Genomic DNA, 14233 nt, shown 5'->3' with positions numbered 1-14233 from the left:
TGCCAGACTTGAGAATTAAGCACTTATAAGGTTTTATAAAGCTTTTATAAGGCTTTATAAGGTTTTATAAGGCTTTATAAGGGTTTTATAAGCTCGATTTTATTGAAGAGAAGAAGAAGAGAGAAGAAGATATTTTATTATATTGTGTACTGAGGTCACGTGTCTTTAAATACTTGTACCCAGATCCACAATTAAATTAAGGAAATTATTCTCTCCTTGTTTCTCTTACATCTTGAGATCTACTTTCTCTTTCTCTATGTTCTTCATGTTTTTCATTCTCCATAAATAAACTCTCAATAATTCTCTCATTCTAACACGGTCTAACTCCTGCGACCTGGTGAGAACATAGCACTCCCAGTATCAGAAGCTGTTCTCTGTTGTGTTCTTGGCGGAGTGTTTCATTCACTGCCTCAAGAATATCACCAATTTTCCAGCATTCTAGTGTCCATTCCACGAGTACGACCTTGTTGGTGTCTGCTCGTGACTCTATCAGCCTTCTACCGCAGGAGACTTCCGCTTATTATGATCTATGGTGCCATGTACCCTAAAGTTCCAGCTACTCTAGATGTTTGTGGATCAAAACCCTGATCATACAACTTAGCCAACCCAAAATCCCCAAGCCTTGCATTCATCTGATGGTCAATCAGGACATTAGCCGGCTTGATGTCTCTATGAATCACAACTTGTCCCCACTCATTATGAAGATAGCAGAGTGCAGAGGCAACATCCTTAATGATCTTGAAACGTTGGTCCCAAGTAAGTTTCTCTTGATAGAGGAACTTATCAAGACTTCCATTGGGCAGAAAGTCATAAACCAAGTATAGCTGCTCTTTGTACCTACAATAACCTTGAAGCCTGACCAGGTTTGGATGTCTAAGCCGACCTATTGTCGATATCTCGGCCAAGAACTCTTGCATCCCTTGTCTTGAATCATGAGATACCCGTTTAATAGCAACCTCTGCGTTGGAACCTGGAAGTGTACCTTTAAAGACCTGTCCAAACCCTCCTTTTCCTAGGAGTTGTCTGTCATGGAAACCCTTTGTGGCTTTAAAGAGTTCCTTGTAAGCAAACCTATGAGGACCACACTGAATCTCCCATTCTTCTAGAACCTCCTTCACCATTTTGTGTCTCTTGTAGAAGAAGAGACTTGATGCTGAAGCAACAAGTGCAACAAAGAGAGCAAATGTCAAGAAGGTCACCATAACAGTCCGCTTTACCTGAGACTCTGGCTTAGGATATGGAGGAAACTATGGTATGTCATAGTCCAGATCTGGAACTATAAGGAAGGAATACGCATGTATGGACCAAACATAATGTAACGCTCCTATCGACCCTGTGGAGGCTGTGCAGCCGACATACATTTTCTCCAAAATATTGGGTGAAAGATCTTGGTTCAGTGAAAGAAGTGGCTTCTCAGGGTAATACGCCTCTTCTGGTGATGATAAGGTGACATTAAGCTGTTTATCTTCTTTGCTATACAACACCGTGAGTTGTAGTAGATTTCCACTGATTAAAGAAAGGTTTCTGAACTGACCCTTCTGATCATAGTAGCCAGCAGGAGCAGACATGGTAGATCTCATACCGTCAATGTTGATACCAACGTGGTTATCATCAATATCACCAAACTCATCATCTTTGTGAATATCAAGCTCCACAGCGATGACATGGTTAGAGTTTTTTCCATTGTTTGTATCGTTGAACATTCCAAGGTACTGATCAGCAGAAGCACCAGAGATACCTCTTGTGGGTGAGATGACAAACGCCATACCGTGAGAGCCTCTGTGTCTATTCTCAGGAGCGATAGCAAATAAGAGGGTCAAAGAGAAAGAAGTCACGTTACCGTTGGTGGAATTCTTGAAAGGGAGTGGCTCTTCGCTGAAGGCTTGACCATAGACGTGCTTCTTGGTGTTTGTCAACGTCCTGAAACCATTCAAAAACCCGGCGGATCCCTCCATAACCAGCCTGCCAAGTGAGGTTTCAGTATTAATCAGAGCAATAATCACTAGAACCATCAACAAGTTGATTCTACAAGACATGTTCATCAACTGATTGCGCTGTTAACTAAAGATGAAGATGATTTAATTTGTGTTTTTTTTTGGTAAAAATATTTTTAATTTGTGTTGTTGTTTATGTACTTGATCATAATATGAAATATATTTGTCACAAGACCTGCAAATATATAAGACAGAGAGCTACATAATTTCAGAATCCTTGTCTGAAATCAATTAATTTAACATGTTGTCCAAATCATTCTTAAATCATACCGTAACCAAAGATGAAACAACTGGTCAAACAAAATATTTCTTAAAGATGTGGACTACTCAGAACTCAAATGATTGACTAGCAGAAAATTTTAAAGATCATTGTGAAGGCAGATACATATTAGTGTGCTTATCAAGTTATAACATCTGTTCCCTACATAATCAAAGTCTTTGTATGAATATATTTTTCTATCACTGAGACATCGGTCTTAGTTTACATAAATGACATCTACTTGAAATCAAATCTTATGTTATTGTTATTCTTCTTTTTGTTATGTTACATACACAAATTTCACAATCTATATTACAACAACACTCAATATCAACACCATCCACAAATGAAGCAAAAGTAACATTAAAAAAAAGGTTCGATCAAAAGAAATCACACATATCTGTTAAACGGTTTCCTACCAACTGTAGCTGGCATAGAGACAGTAGTATCAATACTCACATTTCCTACAGGCTTAAGTGTCTTGTGCTTCTCAAGAACCATCTCACTACTGACAGATGGTGTACCCATCACTCTCTCCTTTGGATTGCTGTTTGGTCTAACTTTGGCCTTGGCAGAGACCGTTGGAGCCATGTATCTCGGGTATGGAGGGCAGCTTGCGAAGCTGTCATCGTCTTTGAAAGGTGAATCTTGACCTCTTAGTCTTCCTAACGAGTATCTGGATGGAGTGAGAAATCTAGACCTTGACGATGTTGGTGTGGAAGTGTCAAAGTTGTTGTCCTGCCTAAAACGGTGTTGGTTGCTTGACTGAGAGAAGCAACGGCTTGGACTCAGTCTTGTTGGTGTTTGCATGTAATCTCTTAGTGGCTGCCTATGGTTTGGTACAGGACTAGCAAGAGGAAGCTGCCTGTCACCCCAGTTCCACCAAAGAGAGAGCCCACCTGAATGTTGAACGTCCTGAGCAGACTTTGGACTGTTTTTCCACAACTGTTCAGAGAGAGAGAGAGGTGTTGATGAAAACCGAAAAGGTGCATCAATGAGGAAAGATTTGAGGTGTTGTTACCTTGTGAGAATATGCATATGCCATGTATCTTTCTCTCTTGATGATTGCATCAATCTTTCTCTGAGATCTTGCATCTCTTTCTTCTTTTGTCAGCACACTGTCGTCCCAGTTTTCATTACCAGCTTTGAATGCAGCCCATTTTGCTTCATCTTTCTCAACCTGAGCCTGGTTTTCCAACGTTTTGATGCGGCGTGACTGAATCTGGGATTGAACACGGACTACTTGTTGCATGTACTTCATTGCATTTACAGTCTGCCGCTTCACGTTGTATCCTTTCACCACCCCTTGAAGTCTGGCTAGACCTTTGAGAGCTCTGAAACTCCTCCTCGCCTGTTTCATCCAATTAACATTTTTCTTGCATTGAATATGAAGGCTAGTGTAATGGGGCAAATCTTTAAACATAAACCAAGAATGTGAATAAATACCTTGTAACCTCTGAAAGTTGCTTGAATATTTGTTGCAGAAGCATGTTGGACCGAGAGAGCTGGCTCTGGTCTAGAAACACTCTCTTGTCGCTGCACAGCCTTAGGTGAAACCGGTTTTGGAGAAGGAGACCTAGATGTAGTGGGTCTAGGAGCATTCAATCTTGGCGGTTCTTCTCTTGGAGAAGGAGGCTTTGGTGAAGGAAGCCTTGGACTATCCAACCTTGGTGGCTCTGCTCTTGGAGAAGGATGCTTTGGAGAAGATGGTTCTGGAGATTCCAATCTTGGAGAAGGATTTAGAGGGAGGGCTTGTGGGGAGTCACCTCTTGGTGCAGTAGGTCTTGGAGAAGGAGGCTTTATAGAAACAGCTTGTGGAGAGGCAACTCTTTGTGGAACTGGTTTTGGAGAAAGAACAATGGGAGGGGAAATTCTCTGAGAAGGAACTCGAGTAGAAGCAGGTGGTGGAGGAGCACTAGCAGAGGATGATAATGGCTTTGATCCATCAGGGGGCTTTGGGGATATAGATCTTGGAAGGTGTGCTCTAGGAAGAAAAGGAGGGAGCTCTGGAGAAGCAGGCCTCAGAGGAGGAGAGGGTGAGGATGGATTTGATAGATCAGGAGGCCTGAAAACAAGATTGTGATCTCTCTCAGCCTCACCAAAGATCTTTTCAATACTACTAGGCTCTCTGTAGATGGGAAGAAACGAACTGGTCTCTCCACACCTTAGCTTCCCAAAACCCTTCTTCCTCTTTTCTTTTCCACTCTTTCTCTCTGCTTCCTGCTGCCAAAATTAATCTCATCAAACATTATTGCAAGCCTAGTAAAATCCAGTAAACACTTGTTTGAAGTAACTAGCTTACACTGCCTAGTTTCTCTTTGGAATGTGGAGTAAAAACCCTTTTGATTTTAGAAAACCAGCTTCCTTTCTTCTCCATATCTCAGAAAATTACTTTCCTTATCTGTCACAGTAAAAAAAACATAACTCAACCTTTGTTCAAGCCTTGTTCTTTCACACATCTTAAAGAATAAACCTTTATGATAGTGTGCTAAGACCCATGCATGAAGAATTCTAAGACCACTATAACGGTGTATTGATTAAAACTGCAGAATCATTTCTTACTGAGAGTGATGGCTACAAATGAAGAACAGCTTCAACAGGCAACAGCAACAATCCTTACCTGCATGATTCAAATGAAACAGTAGTTAAAGGACAGAGGAAAGGAATGCAAAGAATATTCAAGAACTCAGATACAGAAACTGTGACTGAGAAAGATGTAGTTTTAAGTTGTTGAGCTGCCATGAAAATGAAATTTTAACTTTCTTGACAAATCTTAGCCCAACTGTATGCTTCTCTTCAAGTTAGGTGAAGTGACTAAATCATCACAACATATTTTGCTTGTTTAATGCAAAAGAACAGAGACAGAGACATTTGCTTGTTTACAAGTGTAAAAGCTCTGAATTTAATATGCTATCAGTAAACAACAACTCACCAGTGAGCTCTTTCCCTTTCTTTTATCTCTCACTCTCTCCTAGGAAATCATGTGTTTCGCATCCCAACAAGAGGAGAGAGAGAGAGATCAACAAGAAACAGAGGACGACAACAATAGCAGAAAAAGACAGATCTTTTGAAACAACCCAGAAAGCATGAAAGTGAAAATGATTATTAAATTCAGAGAGACTAAAGAAAAAAAACATTTTCATCGGTCCGTATAATTCACAAGCAACGAGAACTGCTTCTGAGACTTTTGGTAGCTTTCCCTTCTTCTCGATTTTCTCAAAAAAAACTAAGAAACAGAGAGAGAGAGAGAGAGAGAAAGACAGAGGAAAGTGAAGCAAGCCAGAGAAGAAAAACACCTGTCTGATAATTTTCCTTTTTGTCTTCTTTTGCTTCTTCTCAACTCTCAGATTAAAAAAGAATTACAGTATAAAGTTTTAACTTCGAAATGGGTATTTAAGAAAAGCATTAGTCTTCTAATCCTATTTGTACTTGTGTAAAGTAAAATTGTTGAAAGTGTGCATACCTTGGAATAAAAGTTGAAACTTTTACTTTCCTGTTTTCACTTGCTACCTTTGAGGGTTTTTTTTTAATCAGTTCGACTATCATCATCATTCATCAAGATAGAGAGAAGGGTTGGTCGCTTCATCACTCAACCTTGGCCTACCTTTTTTTACCTCATTGTAAAGCGAAACTGTAACCACAAACTCAAAACTCATAGATATCAAATGCCAAATGGTAGCATAAAATTGGTGGATTGTGTTAGACTAGTAGATAGTTAGATATACTTGAATCATTTGAGATGTTTTACTTGTTATTATTAGCTTTTAGCAACACAAATTGTCGTCATATCTTAGATTTTTGTTAAAACATCAAAAATTGCGATAATCAGATGAAAATCAACTTTTAATAGTAGAATTTAATGTAATACAAGTTTTCTTCCTCTTTTAAATGCAAATGTAAAGATTTAAACAAAAACCATCAAAAACTACAGAGCAATGATTTGCCCAAGTGACGAAGCAGAATGAAACGAAAGGTAGAAGATCCAAAAAGGATACCACAACAAAAAGATGATATAGGAAATGGAGGCTAACTCTTGATTCGGATGCTTCGGCTTATGTTGGGATTGATACCGGAACCTTCTCCTCCATATGAACCCGTAGGTTTCCTGATATCTCTGACTTGTCCTTTACGTCTCTTGACTTTGTCCGTGTACTTGTCCTGCAAACAAAACCAAGGTCCATAAACATCTGAGCAGGGGCAAAGAAACAAAGCTAAGAAGAACAATGCAGAAACTGGTAATCCAAAGAATGTTTACCCGGTAATTCTTTCTCGGGTTCTTTTTGTCCTTGTTGCGGTGTCTAGTCAATCCTCTGTTACTCAAAATCTAGGTTTTGGTGGTGATCAACAAAGAAGAAGAAAAGGACTGTTTAGAGATGCTAAAGAAACAGAATATAATCATTGTGTGTTTTGGAAACATTCTAACCGCATTTGAAACCACTCGTTTGCCATCCACGGTTTCTGGTTCAAACGAGATCGATGATGGTTCCCTGAAACAACACAAATCATGCCAATGAGATGAACACATGTTATATTATCGCATGCAACGGTTTGAAAAAGGTTGAAGTACTGAATACTAATAATAACCTTGAATAGATCTCTGCTTTGGCAGCTCGTTTAGCTTGTTTATTCTGTTTCACTTGTTTGTAAAACTCATCTTCGCCTTCTGATTCGCCGTCACTATCAACCATGTCATTATCACCATCATCATCCTTATCATTGTCGTCATCTGATCCAAAGACCTCGCTTTCATTCTTGCCATCTTCCTCTGACTTCACACCAGCTCCAGCCAAAACTTTGAGCTCAAACTTTCTACGCCGTTCTCCAATATCATCCCTTTGCGGTAAATCATCATCTCCAGAAACAGTCTTCCAAAAACACAAGGTGAAAAGGATTTAACAAACTAATGGGCGTACAAAGTTACAAAAGCATGTCTAAGTTTCACATGTGATATATGTTTACCTTGGGCTTCCGTTTGGTGGACACATGTTTGGTGAGCTTATCAGCTGGTACATCACGTGTGCTATTGTCTGCGTCATCCACAAAATCATCGAATGTCTCTAGCTTCCTGGTTACATTCGGGGTTGAAAATTATTAATATCAGAATCTGAGTCATCGTACAAAGTAAAGGACTAAGGGAAAAAAAGCACAGGATATTACCTATTAGCTAACTTCTGACGTTTTTGAGATTTATCAGGCTTCGAAACTGCAGAGCCAAAAACTCCATTGCTTCTTAGCTTTCCCTCTAGAGCAGCCCGAAGTTTCAACATTTCCTCACTCTGAATATCAACTTGATCATTCTGCTACAAAGAAGGAAGAATTAACAAAACAGCATTGGTGATAATAAAAATAAAAGAAATATTTCAGGAAGCAAGAGACTGGGTGAGTTCAATAGAAAAGTAAGTATAATGTTTAGATCTCTGTTTCACCTGGTGCTTGCGTTTCTCTCCTTTCTTCTTCGTGTCTGCCTTTGATTTACTGATTTTCACCGGCTGTATAAACAAAGATCAACACGTGGATACAGAAGAAGTGTCAGACAATTCCCAAGAGAATAATTCATATGACAGCGAGTAAGATCCAACTCCTACCTCGACTGTATCTTGTGTGATTTTGACTTCTGAAGCAGAAACCGGTGAAGAGGTCGCATCTTCTTTGACGACCTTTTGCATTCTCGCTAGAGACTCCTCGAATCCAGGGGGAAGCTCTCCATCAAGTTCTTTGATCTAATTACAGAGAGGAAGACGTTAATTAAGCTGCTATGATAAATTATCAAACATTACTTGTATAGTCATACAACATGTAAATAGCATCGTCGGAGGGTACCACAGAACCTTATCTAATAAAGCTTTGATGTCTACAAGACGGGCAAGGACCGGATGATCACGGATGGGCTGCCCTTCAGACTTGAGTAGAAAATAGAATGTTATAGATTGGCAATATGCCAGTAGCAGAATCTGCTTAACCTCCAAGTACCTTGCTCCACCAGTCAACGGAACCCCTTCTTCCTTTAACTGTGAGGAAACAGAACAGCATTAAGTTTTTAGAGGAGAACCAGTTGACTTCTTACAGAGTGCAGTTGTAACATAAAGTGGCAATAAAGAAAATTAAACAAAAATCATGGAACAGTTAGGAGGCTTTACCTTGCTCATAACAGGATTTATCTTATTCTCAAGCTCTTCAACTGCATCGTTCAACTCAGATAAAAGACCAACTATTTCCGGAGCAGAGCTACACGAATGACAAGGACAAAATCAAATGAGTATTATGTAACACAAATATATCAAGCTAATTAAAATGTTAGAATAGAGGACATGAGCTTTACCTGTATACTACATCCATTTGCTCTTCTTTGGACAAAGAGTTTATGTCTTTCTTGATCACTTCCACATCCTTCTCTTTCTTATCTGTGATGGATTTTGTACCCTTCTTGCCTTTCACAGAAATTTCCTGTCAAAAATAAAGAAGCGTCAATTATCTAAGCAACATGATGGAGTACAGAGACAAGATGGGTTCTTGGTAACACACCTCCATGGTTAATTCTCTGTCGCTCTCTTCTTCTTCACTATCATCTTCCAACCCAGCATCAGCTGCTGTAATGGAACCTGTTTGTTCTGCCCGCATTCTCAACACCTCATCTTCTTCCAACTTAAGGTCTTCGTCATCACTTGATAGGTTCTTCAAAATCAGTTTGAACCAAATTAAACAAAGCATGTGAAGCATAGAGAACATAAATTTTAGAAGAACCGGATCAGAGGCAGCTGAAAACACTCGTTACCTCGAAATCTACATTATCAGCATTCATATATGCGTTCTTTCGGGATCCCCAAGTGACCCTTTTGTTTTCCTCATCTTGATCGTTATCATCATCAGCCATTTCATCATCAACAGCACCAAACTTGGCCTTCAGATATTTGTTTTGCCCTACCACTGCACAAAGGAAACAATGACAAAAAGTGATTAGGGAACTCGGTATATTTAGGCATTCTGCTTTGACAACTATAGATAATAACAATAACGCAAAAAGGCATCTTAATTCATTACTTTTAGCAATCAGTCCTTTATCTTCTTCTTCCTCTTCGGTGTCTTCATCCTCCTCATCCTCATCTTCATCCACACCCTAATAAGCCAAAGCAGGTAAGCATTGAAAATAATCAGAGAGAAGAGTTTAGGAGGGAAATTAAGAACCTTTAAATCAAAAACAGGTTGCACATCATCCTCATCGGATGAATCATCAGTATCATCGTTAACGTCCAAGGGAACAATATCCCTCTGTTTATGAACTGCACACACAAACCAAACCAAACCAAATCAAACCAATCAATCATCATCTCCATTCAAAAACGTAAACCCAATCAAATTTCATCTCAACAAATTCTCATAGTTTTACTACTCAGTAGAAACAGAGCTAAGAAACAGAGACTTAAGTCATTCAAATAATCGAAGTAAGAAAAAAAGGAGAAAACTTTTTCAGGTGGGAAGAAAAATACAGGCGTCAATCTCGTCATCGTATTCGCCGTCGACGAAATCGTTGCGGGGCTTGGCGCTTTTGCTAACTCTCTTCTTAAACCCTCCTTTCTTCCCCATCGTTGTGCTGATTCGGAGGACGTAGAAACTAGGGGTTTACGTCGCAAAGATGAAATCTACGCAGCTAATTAGCTCTCGACCACAAACGTTATCAATCGTCTCTACGAAGAAGAGAGATAGAGAGAAGGCAACGATTAAAACCTTGCTAGGGTTTTACGATTTATTGGGCTTATTAAGGCCCATTAGTTTTTTAAACAAAGCCCATATTAAATAAGTCCTTTTAACACCCAAGGGCATACATGATAGATATATCATCCTTGTCTTTTATTTTCAGCGACGGAATAAAACTTCCTCCGGCCGGTGGGTTACGAGAGCAGATCACACCATCTAAAGTCTATAACAATGGTAATCTCGATCCTTCCCTAGAGTTATCGTAGCTATATGATACTTTACAGAAGCTCAAGAGATTGTAAAACAGCGTGTGTATTGCGGTTTTAGCTAATGGTGTTTAGACTATTGTGAGATTAGTTCATTCTTCCTTCGGTGTTTGCTGTGATTTGATTCAGCGTTGAGGTTAAACTATAGTATTCAGTGCTTGATTAAGGAAAAACCTAAACTTTCTATCGATTCAGTGATAAAAATCGAATCTTTCTCACTTGCATATGCTTTGGTTTTGTGTCTGATCATAATTTTCTGTTTGGATTTTTTCAGGTTTTACTACAGTTGGATCCGTTCCTCAATGAACTCACGAGCATGTTTGAGAAAAGTAAAGACAAGGGTTCTGTCTGGGTTACTTTGAAAAGATGTAAGTTTGGTTCTTTATTCCACTTTTGTTATATTTGAATTGTCTTTTGGGAGGTATCTTTATGTGATTTGTGTGTGTCAGCGTCTTTGAAGTCTAAGCTGCAGAAGAGGAAGCTGAGCTCAGCTGGAGAATCTATAGAGTACAGATGCCTTATTCGAGCAACTGATGCTAAGAAAACGATCTCTACTTCGGTATGTGTCTCTACTCATTGATCTCAAGATTACACCTTTAACTATGCCATGACTACTGAGTAGACCATCATATCCATTAGTCAGAAGATTATTTTAGTCTCTCTCTCTCGCCAAGAACGGTTGATCATAACAGATGACATTCTTTCTTAGCTCTTTACTCATACTTGCTAAGTTGTTATAAATTGATAGTGGCTATTAGGAATGTCTTTGATCTTCCAAGTTCACACTTGTTGCAATGGTTTCTTGTTTTAAGGTTGGGGCTAAGGATCACCTGAGATTTCAAGCATCATATGCTACTATTCTTAAGGCTCACATGACTGCTTTGAAGAAGAGGGAGAGGAAAGACCGGAAGAAATCCACAGAGGCTGAGATGAAAGAAGGCACTTCAACCACTACTAGTAAACCCACCAAGAAACTTTGATTTCTCCTTTTGTTGTTCTCACATTGACTTGTTGCTTAGCAATTGAATTTTGAAATAGATTTCAAACCCTGATGCTGAACCTAAGAAAAACCTCAATGTGATTATGAATCTCTTACAAGTTCTTAACTCTGGTTAGATAGCTCACAATACTGAATCTCTTACGAGTTCTAATCGAACTGCTCATCAGAATTTGAGTCTAATTATACATTCAGGACTTGGTTCGATTTGAATAAGTTAAGACCTTAGAACATTCTTAATGCAGACTTGCTTAATATCGTTTAAGCTTACATTCATAATCAGCACAAACCTTTCTTTTTGGTAATTAATCAGCAATAACTTGAATTATTCAGTTAAAACCTGAAGACTTTAATCAGCTTCAAACTTGTTTATATATTTATATATAAAGTAACTGGAAAAGATTTAAATCTAACTCATCACCGACATGCAATATCACAGTTCACAGAACGACAAGAGTCATTGACTTGCTTTTTTGTGGTTCAGAGTCATTGACTTAGACTAACAAAAGGCCAATCAATAATCGAAACATACCTTTATCAAACGATATCATTTAAAATATACGAATTTTACACTATAAATACATCCACACACCATCTTCATTTCTCCACACAACTATCTCTTCAATCCTCAAAAAAAAATGGATACTCATAAAAGAGTAATCCTCTTTCTTTTCACCTTAACCATCATAACCAAAACCGTGTTTTCACAACACTGCAGTACAACCGGTTGTGCGGGCAACCTATGCTGCAGTAGATATGGATATTGTGGCACCACATCTGCCTACTGCGGCACCGGGTGCAGAAGAGGACCTTGCAGCTCAGGAGCCACACCTGTCTCACCAACTCCTACCGGCGGCACAGGCGGTCTAAACGCTGAGCCTCGTGATACCATTGCAAACGTTGTCACACAATCGTTTTTCGATGGTATCATGAGCAAAGTAGGAAACGGCTGTCCAGCAAAAGGGTTCTACACTCGTCAGGCTTTCATTGATGCAGCTCAATCTTTCCCAGCCTATCAGGGAGCCGTCTCTAAGCGTGAGATTGCGGCCATGTTGGCTCAGTTCTCACACGAATCTGGAAGTAAGTGTTCACTATAAAACCTTCTAATCTCACTACATAGAACGCACTATTTGGTTTACTAAATAGTACTATTTCAAAACAATTATTGCAATTATTACCATGATTTAGCCATTTTTATATATATGTTTATCATCATCAAATACTTATTACTATTAAAATTTGAAACCCTAATACACATGCACAAAATCAAAATTTTATTTCATAGGTGAACAAATGATAAATATTTATTTAAAGATTGTTAATTTTCCTTTTTTTAGAGTAGAACTTAATTTAACTGATTATTTGGGACATCTAATTCATTTAGAAAAAGGATCTTATGTAATTTAGTAAAATACTAAATACAGACAATGATTGAAATTATTACCTAACTAATTTAGCAAAATTTAATATGTTTATCATCATCAAAATACTTATTTTAGTAAAATTAATTACAAACCCTAATACACAAGCATAAACTCTATTTATGAATTTTCATGGGTGGACAAATGATATTTTTTGTAAAGATTGTTTTCTTAGTTTGTCTTTTGAAATATTCTGTATTTAACTGATTATTTGGGACATCTGATTCATTGTTAATAAAAATAAAACCGGATATTCTGTAAAGGTTTTTGTTACAAAGAAGAAATAGCGAGAGGAAGGTACTGCAAAGCTAGCACAGTATACCCTTGTCAACCGGGGAAGGACTACTACGGTCGCGGTCCGATCCAAATCACATGGAACTACAACTACGGCGCAGCAGGAAAGTTCCTTGGACTCCCTCTCTTGACTGATCCAGATATGGTGGCTCGTAGCCCTGAAGTTGCCTTTAAGTGTGCCATGTGGTTCTGGAACCAAAATGTTCGTCCGGTCCTGGACCAAGGCTTTGGAGCTACCACAAGGAAGATCAACGGTGGGGAATGCAACGGTCGGCGTCCTGCAGCGGTGCAAAGCAGAGTTGACCACTACTTGGAGTTCTGTAGGACGTTTGGGATCACTCCTGGAACTAGTCTTAGTTGCTAAAGATGTTAAATGTGGTTTAAAGGCCCGTTTCATGGTATGTATTTGTCTTAATTACCCTTGTGAGCTAATAAGAAGGTGTTGAATAAATGATCATGAGTTGTATCCTAGTTAACGTATCCATGTGTTGTTTGTATTAGTTGTCATAATAAGATGAAGTATCTCAGCCAATCCATGATAAACACATTATTACATTATCAGATTCTTAAAATTATTGCATAAACTTGAATTTTACATATATAGGATTGTTTGGTTTTTAGTCTGAGAACATAAATAAGCTGAAACTTGAGAAACTTATAGATTTTTATTATTGGTCTGGTAATAGAATAAGGTGCAACTTGAATAAAAAGTGTGAACACAAATGGTGAACAATGCTTTAGATCTGTAGAAAGAACCATTGCGACGACGTGTTATATATACATCTATGGTGAGAAAAGTTCCACAGATTTTCAACTCCAAATCATTCGATACGTAGTGTATTGGATGATGAGAAACATTTCATAGATTTCCAACTCCAAATCATTTGATACTTAGTGGATTGGACAATGTCACTTATACATTACTTTAGATTAGACACTACAAGAAAACAGCGGTATTCTGACGGACATTCTGACGGAAAATGAAATCCTCGGAATATCCCGAGGAATTTCCGAGGAAATTCCGAGGAAACACAAAATTGGGTTTCCTCGGAATATTCCGAGGAAAAATGTGTTCCTCGGAAAAAAACCGATGAATTCCGAGGAAATATTATAGCCATTGGAGAGCCGTTGGGGAATTTTACAAAATTCCGAGGAAATTCCGACGAACTAGCCTTTTCCGTCGGAATTCCGTCGGAATTTCCTCGGTCTATCGGCAGGATTTAAACTATAAATACAAGCACTCCTCTTCCTCTTCATTCACTCCATATCTTCATCCTCCCTCTTACTCTATTTACACACGAATTTGATTC

At 38.6% G+C, this 14233-nt stretch overlaps 4 protein-coding genes and 1 pseudogene across 8 annotated transcripts; 2 read left to right on the top strand and 3 right to left on the bottom strand.

Moving 5' to 3' along the window:
• Positions 1 to 2042, bottom strand: part of LOC106329955 — an 11914-nt pseudogene extending 9872 nt beyond the window's left edge.
• Positions 2043 to 2489: 447 nt separating this feature from the next.
• Positions 2490 to 5862, bottom strand: LOC106334710 (protein IQ-DOMAIN 14-like). 5 transcript variants are annotated; one of them, XM_013773045.1, is made up of 6 exons: positions 5717 to 5862; positions 4816 to 4873; positions 4556 to 4654; positions 3700 to 4476; positions 3275 to 3604; positions 2490 to 3198 (listed from the first exon to the last, which is right to left on the bottom strand). In XM_013773045.1, the coding sequence occupies exons 3-6, from the start codon at positions 4628 to 4630 to the stop codon at positions 2644 to 2646; spliced, it is 1737 nt and encodes a 578-aa protein (XP_013628499.1). In that variant the 5' UTR covers positions 4631 to 4654; positions 4816 to 4873; positions 5717 to 5862; the 3' UTR covers positions 2490 to 2643. The 5 variants fall into 5 exon arrangements, with proteins under 5 accessions (XP_013628499.1, XP_013628498.1, XP_013628496.1 ...); XM_013773044.1 differs by lacking the exon at positions 5717 to 5862 and adding an exon at positions 5550 to 5568; XM_013773042.1 differs by lacking the exon at positions 5717 to 5862 and adding an exon at positions 5186 to 5520.
• A 213-nt stretch (positions 5863 to 6075) lies between these two features.
• Positions 6076 to 9960, bottom strand: LOC106334709 (something about silencing protein 10). The gene is made up of 16 exons (XM_013773041.1): positions 9738 to 9960; positions 9436 to 9530; positions 9292 to 9367; positions 9026 to 9177; positions 8776 to 8925; positions 8573 to 8697; positions 8391 to 8478; positions 8082 to 8261; positions 7839 to 7973; positions 7680 to 7742; positions 7411 to 7550; positions 7213 to 7318; positions 6838 to 7118; positions 6677 to 6740; positions 6509 to 6577; positions 6076 to 6411 (listed from the first exon to the last, which is right to left on the bottom strand). The coding sequence occupies exons 1-16, from the start codon at positions 9832 to 9834 to the stop codon at positions 6280 to 6282; spliced, it is 1953 nt and encodes a 650-aa protein (XP_013628495.1). The 5' UTR covers positions 9835 to 9960; the 3' UTR covers positions 6076 to 6279.
• A 126-nt stretch (positions 9961 to 10086) lies between these two features.
• LOC106334712 (signal recognition particle 14 kDa protein-like) lies at positions 10087 to 11317 on the top strand. Its single transcript, XM_013773048.1, has 4 exons — positions 10087 to 10179; positions 10486 to 10579; positions 10661 to 10770; positions 11024 to 11317. The coding sequence occupies exons 1-4, from the start codon at positions 10177 to 10179 to the stop codon at positions 11189 to 11191; spliced, it is 375 nt and encodes a 124-aa protein (XP_013628502.1). The 5' UTR covers positions 10087 to 10176; the 3' UTR covers positions 11192 to 11317.
• A 484-nt stretch (positions 11318 to 11801) lies between these two features.
• LOC106334711 (basic endochitinase CHB4-like) lies at positions 11802 to 13457 on the top strand. The gene is made up of 2 exons (XM_013773047.1): positions 11802 to 12288; positions 12893 to 13457. The coding sequence occupies exons 1-2, from the start codon at positions 11847 to 11849 to the stop codon at positions 13285 to 13287; spliced, it is 837 nt and encodes a 278-aa protein (XP_013628501.1). The 5' UTR covers positions 11802 to 11846; the 3' UTR covers positions 13288 to 13457.
• The last annotated feature ends 776 nt before the right edge of the window (positions 13458 to 14233 follow it).

Source organism: Brassica oleracea, chromosome C3, assembly GCF_000695525.1.
Source record: "Brassica oleracea var. oleracea cultivar TO1000 chromosome C3, BOL, whole genome shotgun sequence".
Lineage (NCBI taxonomy): Eukaryota > Viridiplantae > Streptophyta > Magnoliopsida > Brassicales > Brassicaceae > Brassica > Brassica oleracea.
This window is presented reverse-complemented; position numbering and strand designations above follow the sequence as displayed.